Source organism: Epinephelus fuscoguttatus, linkage group LG18 (assembly GCF_011397635.1).
Source record: "Epinephelus fuscoguttatus linkage group LG18, E.fuscoguttatus.final_Chr_v1".
Classification (NCBI taxonomy): domain Eukaryota; kingdom Metazoa; phylum Chordata; class Actinopteri; order Perciformes; family Serranidae; genus Epinephelus; species Epinephelus fuscoguttatus.
This window is the reverse complement of record NC_064769.1, coordinates 21119770-21135585: the sequence shown is the minus strand read 5'-3', so window position 1 is coordinate 21135585 and position 15816 is coordinate 21119770. Positions and strand designations below refer to the sequence as shown.

Here is a 15816-nt window from a genome sequence, read left to right as displayed (position 1 = left end):
ATGCCGAGTACCAAAACGAGCGCCTCCTCTCGACTCCACAGACAGTTAAACAAACTACAGCATCACCCTGCGCCTTTGTTGTGAGACGGTAGCAAGGCGAGTGTTTATCCTTCGAGCTAGCTAACCTGCTCAGTTTCATAGGAGGAAAACCTAAAAATAGCTTGAAATGATTAGTATTACGTTTTGACATACCTGAATTATCCCGACGTGGGATCCGTAGCGAATTAAGTTGAAGAAGTCGGTCGCTATCAAAGAGGAAGTTTGACAGCTCGAGAAGGTAAAGTGATAACGGTTCTATCTATGCTAGCTAACTGCTAGCAATCTACTGCTCGTCCAAAACGGACTATTAACTGTTTAGTGGATATATTTAGTCAACTGATCTTAAACATTTCACCACCTGAATGACCGAGATTGTATTAATCTTACACACACGATTAAAATTAGTAAACAGAGCGCTCAGATCATTTTTAATCGACCAACCTGCGGGTAGCTAAGCTAACGTTAGCTAGAAGCAAGTCCACGCTCTCCATAAGAAGCCTTGAGTTTTCCCGTTTTATTATCATTATTTTGAAGGACCAAGTGGTTGCCTTACACCGTGAATAAATGTTACCCAACCTACATGGATTCCCGATTCTATTTGAAATTAATGGAGAAGCTAAATATCCAAACTATACATGCAGTTTCTGGACAAGGTATACTGACAGTGTGCTAGCATAATATAGACTGCTCCTTAAATGTGTTTGACCACATTTGAGTCACTGCTTTACACATGTATATACATAATATATACATACATTATATTTATAATGAGCGCACTGTTTGACATGTATGCTATGACACAATATTTTGGTTAACCTTCAAACAATATTCTTATTAAATACCAAAAAAGAGAAGGGAATCTGTCCAAGTGAACTAAGAAATTATAGATTTTTTGATTTATTGAAATGACCCTGTATAAATAGGTACTGTACTTACAGCTGATGTGTAATTGTGTATTTGGACATACACTAAGTCAAATGGGTGGACAGATCTTTTCTCATAACTTTTCTTCATTTCCCAGATGTCCTCCGAACAGTCATGTAAGCCACAATGCTTGGAGAGATACAGTTAGTTTAGTATAAGTCTAGTTTCTTTGTAAGGCAATATTTTCATGTTCTGCTTTTCTTAATGACTACTGAGTGTCTGACACAAATGCAACTGCAAATGCAATGCAAAAAGTACACTTATTTCTGCCTTTTCTTTTTCTACCTAATTTTTCTGTCTTCTGTTCCTGCCTCCCACAGAGTACACATGTCGTCTGCGGCAGAGACAGTAGAAAATGCCTCCATCATGTCAGAGAGTGTGGCCCATGACGGAAACCGCTTGTGGATAGGCAATATCGATCCCAAAATTACAGAGTGAGTAAGGCCACCACTGGTTTCAGCCAGGCCCACACTTTACCCCCACATTTGGGAAGGATGTTCACCTCGATATTCACTTGCAGACCTGAAACAACCACTATGATGGTAGAACAATTTCACATCACATTATAAGAGAATAAAAGTTACTGCGTTCAAAAACAAATCCGTATTTCACAGCAAACGTACAAATCTCCAGACTCAAACATGTAAACCAGACAGCTGAATGAAAATCACAGTTAGTTTTTGATTTTGGAGCAGATGGATTTGAGGTTGCTGTGATGCAGTCCATGTTATGAACCGGGGGCACTGCTTTTTAACTTGCCTGGCTCTGCCTCACAGAGAGGCAACGCATTGTGTGTGCATATATGATTGATTAACTGTGTGCGTAGTGTGTGCATCGCAGACTGAGACTGAGCAGACAGGGCTGGGTGTGTGAAAGAGAGGCAGCGAGGCGTGGAGACCTGCTTTGCTAAGGAGCAGCCATCATTCCTCACTCACCTGCCCTGTTTACTCTCTCTGTGTCAACTTGGAGCTGGCTGTGTGTCTGTGAGTGTGTGTGTATGTGAGCATGTGTAAGTACACAGTTGATGTTTAGGTGGCAGCTGGTAGCGGTGCAGGCTACAACACACTGAGGTGTCTGTGTACATTATTAGCGTGTCTCACTTTACACGTCATAGGTACGTTGTTGCGTTTGTGTGTGCAGCTAAATTCCTGAATGTACTAAACTACAAATGTGAGTGTGGAGGGAACACCCCTACATATATTGTGATGGAGAGAAGGTCGTTTTGCTGGGTGAGGGGTGTGTTTGTGTGCCTGTGGGGGCTGCTGGAGAATGTATGGCCCGCAGCTCTGGTGGGCGTCTAGACAGGCGTTTCCTTCCCCTTTCCCTGCTCTGCTATACCTCTCCTTAAATAGCCCACTACTTCACAGTGTGGAGGGAAAACAAGAGAAATGCCCGTGGCCCCTGGTGCTGATTGGGAAGATTAATTAGCTCCTGGGTAGCATATGCAAGTACACCCTCTGTTTGTCCCGGTAAGCCAAACCAAAACTCAGTGCAACGGAGGAATGCAGACCTGAAATGCAAGGTGCTGAATATGAGAACATGAGACCATGAATAGTTAATAAAACCTTTTTTATCCGCAAAAGTTTTTTGATTATTAAAGACATTAAATTGTGTATTAGCTGGTTATTAGTCGGTTGCTAAGTCAATAAATCAAGACAAGAATTTGTAGTGTAATATTTCATTTATTTTGAAGATGTTTTCTGTGGTCGGTCAGGATGAAATATTAGATTGATTAGGGTGTGATGAGGCAAGAAAGCTGCACTTCCACTTGTGTAATGTGTCCTCTGTCTGAAAGATGAATTTTGGCATGTGTGCTCACAATAATGATTATGACTGATCTCAGGTTTTCTAAGAAGGATAAAAGATTCCTGTAGGACTCATAGCCTTTTCCAAAAATCTATTCCATGCGTGTGGTTTTGAAAAATGAATCAAACTTTCCTCTTCTTCCATCCCTGTGTTGCAAACTTTATTTTTCTCCTGTTTCTGTGCAGGTAGCAACTCTATGATCAGAAAACTCTAATCCTCTTGCTACTTTAAATGCTCAGTAATAGCGATGGCGTCCCAAATTTTTTTCTCAGAGGTTAGATCAACATCCATCATAATATTCAGTTCGATTTTTTTCATCTTTCCTTGCATGGTGCACTGAGCAGAGACACAGCAGGTGTAACTGGAGCTTTCACCACATATTCATGTTTTTGTGCTTTTGGCTTTTCAGAGAGGGAATTTCTCATTAGTGGTAATCCATCACCGTCTCCCTTTTTGTTCTCTCTCTGGTCCTCTCCTTACATTTTAAATTGTGTACCTGGAAGGTCTTATAGTCATCAGCTTACTCATACTGCAGGCATAGACTTTATGAAATTATGAAGAAATTGCAGACAGCTGCCTTGCCAGAAACTCCTCCTCTCTTAAAGTTATTCTCCTCTGACCTGCACTTTTCTGTACCAAACCTTTTGTCTTATCTTTTTCTGGACTGGACTCGCATCCGTCTTTTCCTTCCTTCCTCCTCTTTGCTTCCGAGCCCTGGTGTCTTTCCTACCTGGCTCCTCACCTCCTCTCTTCTTTTGGCTTCCCTGTCCTCTTCCTCCACCTTTCACTTTGCCATCAACATCCCCTCAATGAACTTTACTCCCCCTCTCCCCCCTTTCCTCTCCCTTTCCTCCCCCCCTCTCCTCCTTTTCCTCCGGGGGTTTTTACAGCCCCCAGGAGGAGCGGTCTATTGTGGTTCAGCTCCACAGCATCCAAAAATGTTCTTAGAGTGTCCCGCACATTTACAAATATGCACAAACACACATCTATGTGAATATATAGCTGTATTAAAATGTAATTTCAGTGCATTACAACCTTTTTAGGGTTTTTTCATTGACTTAGATAGCTGTCTTCCTTATTTCCTGATCAATGTTGCAGAGGTTTAGAGGTGCACAAAGTGTGAAGGCAAGCAATTTGTGTCTGAGAGTGCAGATAAGACTTAATAAAGTGATAACTTTTACCAGATCGTCACTGTAAATGAGCCTGCTGCTGACAGAGCCCCCTTCACATGGGAGGCCTGCAGGGTGTTGTCTGGGAACAGCAGAAATTCTCTTTGGCCTAAAGCCCTCCAGGGAGTCATAGAAGGGTGGAAGACATTAGCACAACCTGTAGCAAAGACGCACGGTTCACCCTCAGCATCCCACATCGAGACCCATTCTTACACATAAATGCACGCGTGCTCATTAACGTCATACAGTCATCTGTGTGTCGACGGGATGAACAATAACAAACGACGAAACAATAAAAGACTGAAACAACTCCTATTGAACAGTTATAATAAAACACCTGGGGTCACTGTGAGGGCTGGACTGTCACACAAGGTAAGAGCACTCGAAACAAAAACACAGGAAGATGGTTATTGATTTTCTTTTGTTTGTGCGTTTTCGGTTTTGTTTTTGTTGTTGCTGTTTATGGTCTGAAGAGATTTTGACCCCATGACTGTAGGAAAAGCACGTGGTTTAAATGAAGTTAGAGATGGCTGCTTCAGTTTCACAATCCTGGTGTTGTGCAGGCTGGCTTACTGTCCTGACTTACTGGGACACTTAAATATATAACAGAGCCATCATTGATGTTATTACCAACACCTGTGCTTTTCCTACAAGGACAAGTCAGAAATGTCTGCAGGGAAAAAGGCTTGTTACCAGATGCGTTGATCAAACGATGCCCACCAGTTGTATTAATTAATTTGGGCAGTGAGATATGACCAAACTGTTCTGCCAAAGAACAATCAGGATTTTTTTGTTTTGTTTTTCTTCTGTAATCTATTGTTTTTACTTAACAAGGTTCTTCACATGTGGTTTCAGAGACTAATGAATCACAAAGACGCTGTGTGCTGTTAATGAACTGTGTCAGGTGGAGGAGTTTGCCCAGTAGAGGGACACCAGACTCACATAATATTAGCATTTCATTCATTTTTGGGTCAAACTGCCAAAAATTTACTGCTTTCTGCTTCTCAGATGTGAAAATTTGCTGGGTCTCGTACTACTCTACAACATTAAGTTGAATGTTTTATTTGAAAACCAGACAAAACAAGCTGTTTTTAATACATCAACTTGAGTCTTGGGAAATTACAGTGAAACATTTTTCACAATTTTCTGGCAGACCAAACAATTAGCAACAGACCGATCTGACTTTTTCAGTCCAATACTGAGCTTTGAGTATTTGCCAATACCGAGTACTGATCTTAAACCAGTGTTTAGATAATAACCTGTGTGCCTCGCTGTAAGAAAACATCATGCCTAACTTAAACATTGCTTTCCTAACTTTGTAAAACAAATGAATACATATATAGAAATATATTTAATTGTCATTTATTATTAAAATAATAAATTGTGCACCAAATTAAATTGTTGTTTTTTTTTACTTTCTTTTTATATTTGAAATGCAATGTTACCATATCCTTTGTAAATGCAGATAATTATATGAACAGTAAACAAGACAAATACATCAGTAAGAAAATAATAATAATATTAATAATAATAAAAATAAAAAGACCTACATCCGCATATAAAAAAAGAAGGTTGCAAAAATAATGAATATCACAAATAAAGCCCCTCACCCTCATATTCATTTCTAGAGATGAAGAGAGGTAGCGATAAAGACTAAAATGAAATAAAACAGAGTAAATGCTTGTAGCAATTTGGCTTTACAAATTACATGTTACAGTGCGATATCTGGACAAGCACTAGAATTTTCGTAAAAAAAATAAAATCAAGTCAAAATTAAAGTGATTACAATTCAAGTGGAAACCTTTGAAATGCAGCAACAAATTGATCTAAACATGAACAGTAATTTCCAGTATAAAACAATTCAAATGCATAAAATGTGAACGTAATGCAGTCTACCAGTCTGATACACGTGTGGGTGTGTGTACGCATGATGTGCACGCACGTGTAATCAGATGTAAACATAGAAATTAATTGAGTAGATTGGCTCCATTATCACTGATACCTGATCCAGCTATTTGAGCCTGTATCTCCATGACATCTGTATCAGCGCATCCATACAAACAGTTAATCGGTTAATTGAAAGTAAGATCGATAATTAAGATAGTAGTTGCAGACACACATTGTATCGCCCACCAGATTAAAGAACAGGCCTCAGACAATGCCTAATTCTGCACACTCAGAAATAAAAATATTGCATATATAAATCCTTTCCTACACAAGAGCGTTGACAAAAAAAAAAAAAAGCACCTGCTGCTCAGCATGCGTTGGAAACATTCAATCAGCACCTGGGTATTTGCAGCAATACAGCAGTGCATATAGTCTACAGGTGGCCCTGAACTCGTTGCTCTTTTCCACACTGTCAGAAGATTTTTCCCATGGCTGCTAGCAGTCAGTTACACGCAAACCTGCAAATCCTCACACATGCTGCATAGCTCTTCAGTGACAACATATCTATGTTCACTCGCAGTCCAACAGTCCCAGGCAGCTCCGCGCAGTGAGTGGATGTTGTTTGTGCAGACCTCGGTGCTCAGGGGGGATTTGAGGCTTCCTCTTTTTTATTCCCTCATTGTCCTGCTACTGTATCCTCAGCATTGTCTCAATGAGAGATTTACTGTCACTGGGCTGCCACACCAGCTGGCCCGCTACTAAAAAGGTGTCAGGGAGAGAAAGCTGTCATTCTCATTAGCACCACCTGACAGATTCACAGACTGTGGGGTGAAAAATACAATATGGAGCAGATCCATGTGGCCGTTTTCAAGATAAGAATAATAAGAAAGAATAGGTCTTATGTGTGTTTCAATAAAAGCTTGTTCTCACTGATGTTTTTTAAGAATCCTTTACTGAACACATACAAAAAAATAAATGTGCTATTTTTCTGTACATTTATTGCGCTCTTTTCCACACAATCCTTTCTTGGCAGGTATCACTTGGTGAAGTTGTTGGAGAAGTTTGGAAATGTGAAACAGTTTGACTTCCTGTTTCATAAGTCTGGGCCTTTGGAGGGACAGCCACGGGGATACTGCTTTGTCAACTTCAACACCAGAGAGGTACGCACAAGATTTATATTTTAAAATGTTTTATATTTCATTTTATTTTATATTAAATTACTTTTAATTTTTGCCACAGTATGTAATTTTGTGAACTGTCAGTAGTTTTTCAGCCATGGCTGCATGTCCAGAGTGTTTCAATCATTTTGTTATCTGAAGTAATATTAATCTCTAAGCAAAGAGCACTAAAAATCTCATTTTAATTGATTAGATTGATAGTTTTAATTCCACAATCTCCCATCTTTGGCAGTAAAATGAATGTTGGATCAATACAGATGTTGCATATTAAAGGATATATCAATCATTGCACATTCACTCTCGCAGTCATATGTATTTTAACAAAGAAAGTCAGTTTATTGAGTGTAGTAACAGTCCCAGTACTCAAATGGCCTCACAAAACTTTATTAGCCGTCTTTAAGCAGTCAGGACCTGACTGTGTCGCACTAAAGCGGACCACATTTCTATAAAAAGGACTTAAAAGGGGGCCGCTCAGCTCCACAGGTTCAGCAGGCAGTATTTGTTTTGGAGTGAGCCTGGGGATCATGATAAGCATCTTGTTTCACAGCTAGTGTCTATCAGTGGGATATGAAGCCCTCCCAAAAGGATTATACAGAGGAAATGTGTGTTTATCTTACACACTCACGCACACACACTTAGACACTCACACACACACACACACACACACACACACACACACACACACACAGAAAAGTACTTCATTAATATAATTTAGCATCAAAGCCTCTTACTCATTTGATTAGACTAAACTACTTTTTCCTCACACTGCCTCTCAAACATACAACACACACACACACACACACACACACACGCACATATTAGTTAGGGTCTATGTGCAGGCAGAGTGGTGCATCATCAACTATTATTGTTTCTGCCATCTCTCTATTGTGAGGACTAATTATTTAAAGAGTCGGGTGCAATCATGAAGGCTGATTTTTAATCATAATTGTAAAAAAAAAAAAAAAAAAAATCTGTTCCTCTTCCTTTCTCTCCTTTCCTCTTCCTCCTGTTCCCCTCTGTGTTTGTGTGACTGTCTGCAGGAGGCAGAGAGGGCGATCCAGTGTTTAAATGGGAAGCTAGCTTTGTCCAAGAAGCTTGTCGTGCGCTGGGCGCACGCACAGGTGAGGGTAAGTGTCAAACTCAGTTCCTTTTAATAAGATGGAAAAGCTTATACATCCTGTTGGCTCCATGGAGTAAGGCTCATCCATCACATGTATATATGACACTGTGATTGTGGCTGTAGTGCAACGAATTAAATATACTGTATGGGTGTGCATTAAGAAAATGCTATCATTGACTTGCAGAGATATATATAAAAAAAAGTAATTAATGTCCCTGTTGCCATGGACAGAAACGAAGCTTAGAAGAATAGAGAAATAACCAGTAATTTCCATGATGGGTAAATGAGTTTCAGTCTGAGTTGTAAAGATTATAAGCATCTGCTGATTTAAAATTCCACGTTACTTCTACAGTAGCCAGTTTATGGGGAGCAGTGGGATCCCAGCACAACCTATGCCTGTCTCTTAACAATAGACCGCCTACTGGCAATGGGTGAAGGGATATCCTGTATAGAGACGAATCACGCCCTACACACACACACACGCACACACACACACATAGTAGAAGGAGGTCAGGGTCAATGCTGCCGCCTCTAAGACAACACGTAGTAGGATAAATCTGCTCATTGTAACTGGGCTCGATCCACCATTCCAACCAAAAATAGCTTTGGTTATTTATACCATCATAAACCTCAAAATTTATCTTGTTTATACCCCAAAATTAATACCAGTCTGTGTAGCTGTGTCACAGGGCAACTCAAATGCAATTAAGTTATAACTACTTAACTCACAGTGCTCTTCCTTTACACTTGCCAGTGACCTCAGTTCATTTTTACTACGAATTTTTTTACCTAAATTCAGCGCTCTATCAAGAGTAGTACCTGGATTTAATACACTTTTCTTTGCAAGTCAACAGCCAGAGGAGGTTTTGCTGCATCACTGAGCTGCACCATGTTTCTATCTTGCATGTTTTATCTGCAGGTTAAGGTGTGTTAAGATTAAACTGTACTTTTATTTGAGGAAGTTGGTTTCTGTCTGTCTTTACAAGTGCGTCACATACTGGAAGAAGTGTTTGGCCTCCATTTATGACATTTTAAAATTTAGCATGCAATTCTGGAGAAAGATAGTTGATAAGTCTCATTCTCAGGTCATCAAATGCAGATGCAGCTTGTCAACCTGGGAATGACACTCAACAATCAGCTATCTTTCTGTAGACATGCATACTAAACCTTTAGGCACATAGCAGCCGATTAACAGCTCTGTGCAGCAGAAAGTGTTGCAGTGTGCTAGTGTTTTTTTCTAGCTGCTGAACAAAGGAGTGGCAGGATTTGCGAGTCTTGTAGGATTCAACATTTGGTTTTGTTGTACAAGCTAGTGTAAAAGTCAGTGTTACAGTTTTGGGCACAGCCTTGATTTTAAAGCATGCTTGGATTCAGTGCACGGCTAAAGTGATGTTGCAGACACATCAGCCAGGTATGAGCAAAGCTGCACCACAAGAATTTGATTCTGCTCAGCTGCTCAGCAACCTCTCTGGTCAGTGTCAACAAACTAGAGATGAATATGTCAATCAAAATTATCCTCACATTGTCACACACACCCTGCGATTGTTCTGTCTCTTCACATAAAACAGGATTTTACAGTGTAATCTTTATTGCACAAGTAAGATTTGAGCAACTTTCCACCAGTGGGGCCAGCTCAGGTCCAGTTGAATGTGATTTATTTTTTTTAGCAAGAGTGTCTTTCCAACACAGAAGTGACGTGCTGGGATAAATGAGTCAGACACAGTCAGCGTTGGAAGTTGTTGTCTCACTTCCAGGCTTCCATCTTGACTTTATTACTTAGCTTTGAAAGGGAGGAAATCACGTTGATGAACGTTTATTGAAGTGTTTCTCCTAAATTCTTCACAAACACCCGTGGCTTTCCAAATCTGCTCTTTCAACAGTTATAGAAATTTGTCTTAATTCATTACTCTATTATTCTGTATTTATTAATATGCAGTTTAGCCAAGTTGTTTGTTATGCATGTGACATCACTGACCCAAAAAATACTCAACCTTCCTGTGACTGTATCCATAATGAGCTGTAACACATTCAACACATATTTTAATCCATAATCAAGCTCTTAATGCTTAAATAACTGTGATTATTAGCGTGTAGGCCATTTAAAATCAAAAGTGCAACTATTGGAACAATAAAAACATTTAAACGTTCCCATAGCTCAAGCTTTGACTCTTGTACAGAGTCAGTATGGCCTGATTGGCTCTATTCGGATCTATATGCATTCCAGCTACATGCCTTTAGAAATAGGTGGAAGGGAAGGGTCCTGGCTGGTGGAATGGTCATTGTTTTAGACCTATTCTTGGCTATACGTGTTATTTATTTCTTGGGACAGTATGTAAAACTGTGTGTGTGCCTTTTGGGCATTTATGTAACTTGATTCAGCACCATTCACACCCTCTCTGAGCATCACATTCCTGCAAATGGCTGCTGCTGCACCAAGCGCCGGGGGGTTTTCTCTCGCCCATCATGTGACCGTTGTTTTGCTTTTTTGTCTTCTTTTTTTTTCTTCGCAGGTTTCAAGAGTTCTGTGTTGGCTGGTGGAGATGTTTGGAAGGTGGTTTTGAAAGGAATGAGTGCGGACGTTGGTTGTTGCTCTTCAGCTGCTCCCATCTTTATCCTCCCTCGTGCCTTAGGGTGTGATTATGAGCTGGACGCATAGTCCCGCTTGGTTACTGTCTGTTTGAGCAGACACAAACAAAATCAATACTTGAGTTTAATAATGTTTAATTTTGTGGGAGGAAGCTGAAGTTGGCTCTTCAGAGAATGGCTGTCAATGTTTATTAGGAGGGCTGATGGTTTCTAAGTGTCTGCTTCACAGGAATTTTTTCTGATTATCTGTCTTTTTCTCTGCTTGTTATGTGGTCCTGTTCAAACTGGGCACTAAAATATTTCTAAATGCAGGTGTGATTGTACCCAAAATGTCTGATCACTTTGACAGTATTGTCTTTAGTAAGTCTAGAGAAACTCATGTGATGCACTAAGCAAATATTTTGTGTTTAGCTGAGAATAACCACGTTTCCCTGCACAAGAGCCTTATCTTGCTTCTACCTGTTATTTTACCCCTTTGTCTCTCTCCATCTGTCTGTCCATCCATGTTTCCATCACTGTTTGTGTGGGTCATTTTGTTTTGGCCACGTGTCTCATCCATAGAGGTTTGAAGGTTTCCGTAACGACAAGACGATGCCTCCGAGCCTGGAGCCGTCGTGCAGCGGGGCGGCAGAGGATGGACCCGTAACTACCAACCACCTCAGGTTGGTATCAGAGACACACAGCATCTTGGTGTCAGTCAGACACTTTTGTCTACCATTTGTTTTGCTTTTTTTTAGATAGAGCTGCAATGATTAATTGATTAGTTGTCAGCTATTAAAGCATTCGCCAACTAATTTGATAAGCAGTTAATTAGTTTCAGTAAGTTTTTAAGAAAAAAAATCAAAGTTTTCTGATTCCAGCTGAGTAATTAAACTGAGTATCTTTGGGTTGTGGACAAAACCAGACTTTGGAGGAAGTCATCTCGGGCTTTGTGGAAACATTGATCAACATTTTCCACCGTTTTCTCACATTTTATAGACCAAACAACTGATTGATTAATGATCGGCAAATTAATCAGCAATGAAAATAATTGTTAGTTGCAGTTTGGTGTTAGAGTATATCCGAACTAAACCAGCTAAATCTATATTTTTTACCCACTGTGTTATTTTTCTGCCCACATTAAGTCATTAGCTGGGCCCTGAATTGGTAAATCTGAAAACAGTGGCCTTAAATTTTAGTGTGGACGAGGAATACTATGGAAAACAATGATGTAATCCTGTTCAGACAAAATATTTTGGGTTGTCATATTCACTTTGAAATACAAGGTACCTGCACTAATTAACCGCCTCTGGTGTCCTTATTAGTTGCTGATCACCAGCTCCCGCAGCCGCATCTAGACTTCTGAGCCAATTCTAGCCCATAGCTACGGTGCATTGGTTAGCCCATCTGGCTAATATTGACAACTTACTGATACTGGCTAACGAGTGCAACTACCCGCTACAAAAGCCCACTTTTTTCTAATCACTATTCGCTTTGGTTAGCAGTAGCTTTTCTGAGCCACGATTGAATCTTTATTTTATGTTTGTTTAGAAAACAGAAGCATTAAATATGTTAATGAACTACTGTCATTTATGCTATATTAAAAAACAGTTAATGTGTTGAGAGCATGGCGACAACAGAGGTTTAACCAGCTGAGACTGAGCGGACAATCTAGTCTGTGTCCCACTCCTCATGAGATGTTTGATGTTACTGGATGCAAACTGAAGGAGGAAGGATGCATTTACCCATTTTCATTTTGTTTTGGTGTTTTTGTTTGTATGTAGATCTTCAAGTCAATTGTATTTATTTACCCCTTATATTCCAAATCAAAATTTGCCTAAGGGGGCTTTACAGTCTGTACAGCATATGACACCCTCTATCCTTAGACCCTCGCAGTGGATAAGGAAACATCAGGAAGACCAACTGAGGAGGGATTCCTCAGACTTGCAATAGAATCATCTGAAAATGCTAGTATGGATGGATGTTGTTGTCATACAAAAATCACATTTTCAGATTTAGCCAGCTCAGTGTGGACATTGTTTGTCGCTTTAGAGGCTACCCTAAAAAAACATCCATTTAAAGTGTTTTTTTCATTGCAAGAAAGAGGCTCTTTTCATAAAACTAGACTGCCTATGCAGTAGAAAGACACAAATACTTTAAAAATTGGTGCCACATGACCAGAGAAAACAGGAAAATGTCTGAGGCACTTGCACCGGACCAATAAATGCTGCCACTGGGAGGTGACGTAATGCAAATTGCTCAGTCTGAAATCAATATGGCAGAGGGCTGGCAACAAATGATCTCACGTTATAGTTAAACAGTAAGCTAAAATATGTTTCTGAAAACATTTAAGGCGAGAAATGGGCAAGGCAGTGGCAGAATCTTGGTTCATATTTTGTCAGCACTGCTTAGTTAATTAGTATTTTTGACCTCACAGTACAGGAAACAATATGGCACCCGCTTCCTGTTCACAAACTTTCAAATTACAGCCAATCTGTACACTAAAATTTGTTACTGAAAACATTTAAAGCGAGAAATGGGCAACGCAGTGACAGAATCTTGGTTTATTTTTTGAGATGTCTCTCTCTCAATCCACTTCGGTACTCTTTGTGTCCGTGGTGGCAAGCACAATGATGAGCAGGAAGATCTCGGCGCTGGTAAGATGGGGGGAAGTTTACCATTGTTCAATTACACATACTACTGTCATTGTTATCACACAGAGCTGGTTGAAAATCAGCAAAGTATCCCTTTAACTCAAGCTTGGTCCTGAAACTGTTATTATTGGAGAGCTTGTGGGCTTGTTGGTTTCATGTTGAGTTCATCTGAGTACAACTGGGCCAACACTTCAGCTCAAAAAAATGTTAAAGTCCTGTTAAAGCCATTTCTAACATGTTCCATTATTGTGGCTACCCTCACAGCCTACATTCACATATACACATACACTGTAACTACACTAGTCAAATGGAGCACTTAAGTCTGTAACAGGCCTCTCGTGCTCACAGTTTCAACTCTTCCTGAGACAGTCCAGTGTGTGCAGCAACTTATCAGCGATCAGGATCCTTCTCAAAAAAGTCCCGACACTACGGTTCTAGTGTAAACTTCAGAATCACTCTCTCCACACAGAACGAGAGAGGAAATATAAACACTCTTTCTGCCCGTTTTTCCTCTGATGCCCCCTCTAGACTTCCTCTCTGCTGCTTTTTAGATACTTCTCACGCTCACTCTTCTTTTCACCTGCACTGTAATTTGTTTCTCACTTGCTCCTTCAAATTGTGTTTCACCATTTAAATTTTCTTCCATGTCAAATAGAGCACAAGCATGCATGCTCCATTTTTCTGCGTCTGTCCCTCCCATTACTAAGAGTGCTAATACTCCTCTCCTTTTCCCCCCTCAGCCAAGAGCCAAGATCTGTCCATCACTTAGTTCGCCCATCAGCACCAGCACTGGTATTTCCCCCTCAGCCTCCCCGCTAACATCTCCTCTCTCTCTCTCTGTCTCTCTGTCTGTCTCTCTGTCTCTTTGTCTCTCTCTCTCTCTCTCTCTCTCTCTCTCTCTCCCCCCCCTGCTTTTTCCTCTAGTACGAGTGCTAAGATCCGCGCCATTGAGGCCAAGCTCCAGATGATGGAGGAGAATCCAGATGATGACTACTCGGGCCCATCGGCATACGTTTACAACAAACCGCCAGAGAGGAAACGCTGGGAGCCCTACTCTAAATCACACCACAATAACCAGAGCAGGCCCTTCCGCAAGTTTAGGAGATGACCCATCCTCCCACTCACTCTGGAGACCCCCCTCCCCTCCTTCCCTCACACACCTCAGCCACCACCTACACACAAACAGACTCTACACTAGATACTATAAAGACTATACACATCCTATCTGGGAATTTTGACAATACTTTGAAGACGCGGACTCTTTGGGGTGTAATCACAGCAATCATGGACAGGAACCAAAAGTGGTTTTTAGTTCTTCTTGGGTTCCAGTTATCAGTTATTATCCAGTCTTAACATATGCCCCGTACCTGACCGCTGTGCAGGTTGGATCCCTTATCAGTCTGCTTTCTCACTTTTGCAGAGATGTAATGCAGGTGAATCATCCAGCTGTGAGCCACATGAAGCACAGCTGCCCAGGAAAGAGAAATGTTATTATTAAAGAGTCTAAATGCCGAGTCGCTTATTGTATTTGACATGTGTTTTTACTTTGAGATCATTTTATTTAAAGGTGAAATCCAGTTTGTTTGTTTGTTTATGTGAGACTTCACTGAAGAGGGAGAAACACACAGATTCGTACCAGGTTTGTATTAATGGAGTTCAAATGATAAGCCACTCAGCGACACTTACTGTAAGTTGCAGTATTTTTGTGTGATGTTGCTCTTTTTCTTAATAGTTTGCTTTTTTTTAAAAAAAAATTCCAATTTTGATACGACTGCAGTCAGATCCTTTTTCCTGACTTTATGTGGTGTGTAGTTTTGGTATTTCCCTTATTACAGTCTCTTTATTTTAATTTTTCAATTAAAGGCTGTTAAATATCACGTCCACAGCGTGTTTTATGCCATTTTTGTTTCTCCACATTGCTCTTTAAGTGCAGGATTCAGTTCTATGATTATTTGAAATGTGAATGTTATGTAGGAAAGCTGGCAAAGACTTCAGAGGACAATTTACTAAATGCAAATGCACTATTAATCCACTATGGGTTAAAAAAAATCAGTCATGATTCAAGAGAAATTTTTAAAAATCATTGAGATGACCACAATCATCAGTAAATTTCAAATACCCCAATGTTTTCTGCCATATTTAATAATCCTATTTAATATTACATCCATTATGCTCTATTGGCCCATTTTTTTCCCTCAGACATGGCGGATATTGAGTGTTTTAATTATTTTTGGCAGTCTGTCGAAAGTTGCTGTAAATCATTTTAATTATTTTAGAGCCTTTTTTAAAATATAATGTAAAAACAATCTATTTTAAAATGTAATTGTCCCTGATTTCTGTGTGTTCATTATATTTTATATGTGATCTGAGTTGTGTTTTTCTGCAGGTCATAAAAACCCTCTACAAGCCAGAAAAAAAGACAAAATATGTTGGTGAAATTGGAGTCTGAAATTGTTTACATAAAAGAATTAATT

At 40.0% G+C, this 15816-nt stretch overlaps 1 protein-coding gene across 2 annotated transcripts; it reads left to right on the top strand.

The window, feature by feature from the left end:
- Nucleotides 1–55: 55 nt before the first annotated feature.
- rbm18 (RNA binding motif protein 18) lies at nucleotides 56–15219 on the top strand. 2 transcript variants are annotated; one of them, XM_049604402.1, is made up of 6 exons: nucleotides 56–277; nucleotides 1284–1397; nucleotides 6859–6985; nucleotides 8044–8124; nucleotides 11271–11371; nucleotides 14267–15219. In XM_049604402.1, exons 2-6 carry the CDS (start codon nucleotides 1291–1293, stop codon nucleotides 14448–14450), a joined length of 600 nt encoding a protein of 199 aa, XP_049460359.1. In that variant the 5' UTR covers nucleotides 56–277; nucleotides 1284–1290; the 3' UTR covers nucleotides 14451–15219. The 2 variants fall into 2 exon arrangements, with proteins under 2 accessions (XP_049460359.1, XP_049460358.1); XM_049604401.1 differs by having other exon boundaries at nucleotides 8044–8130.
- Nucleotides 15220–15816: the final 597 nt, after the last annotated feature.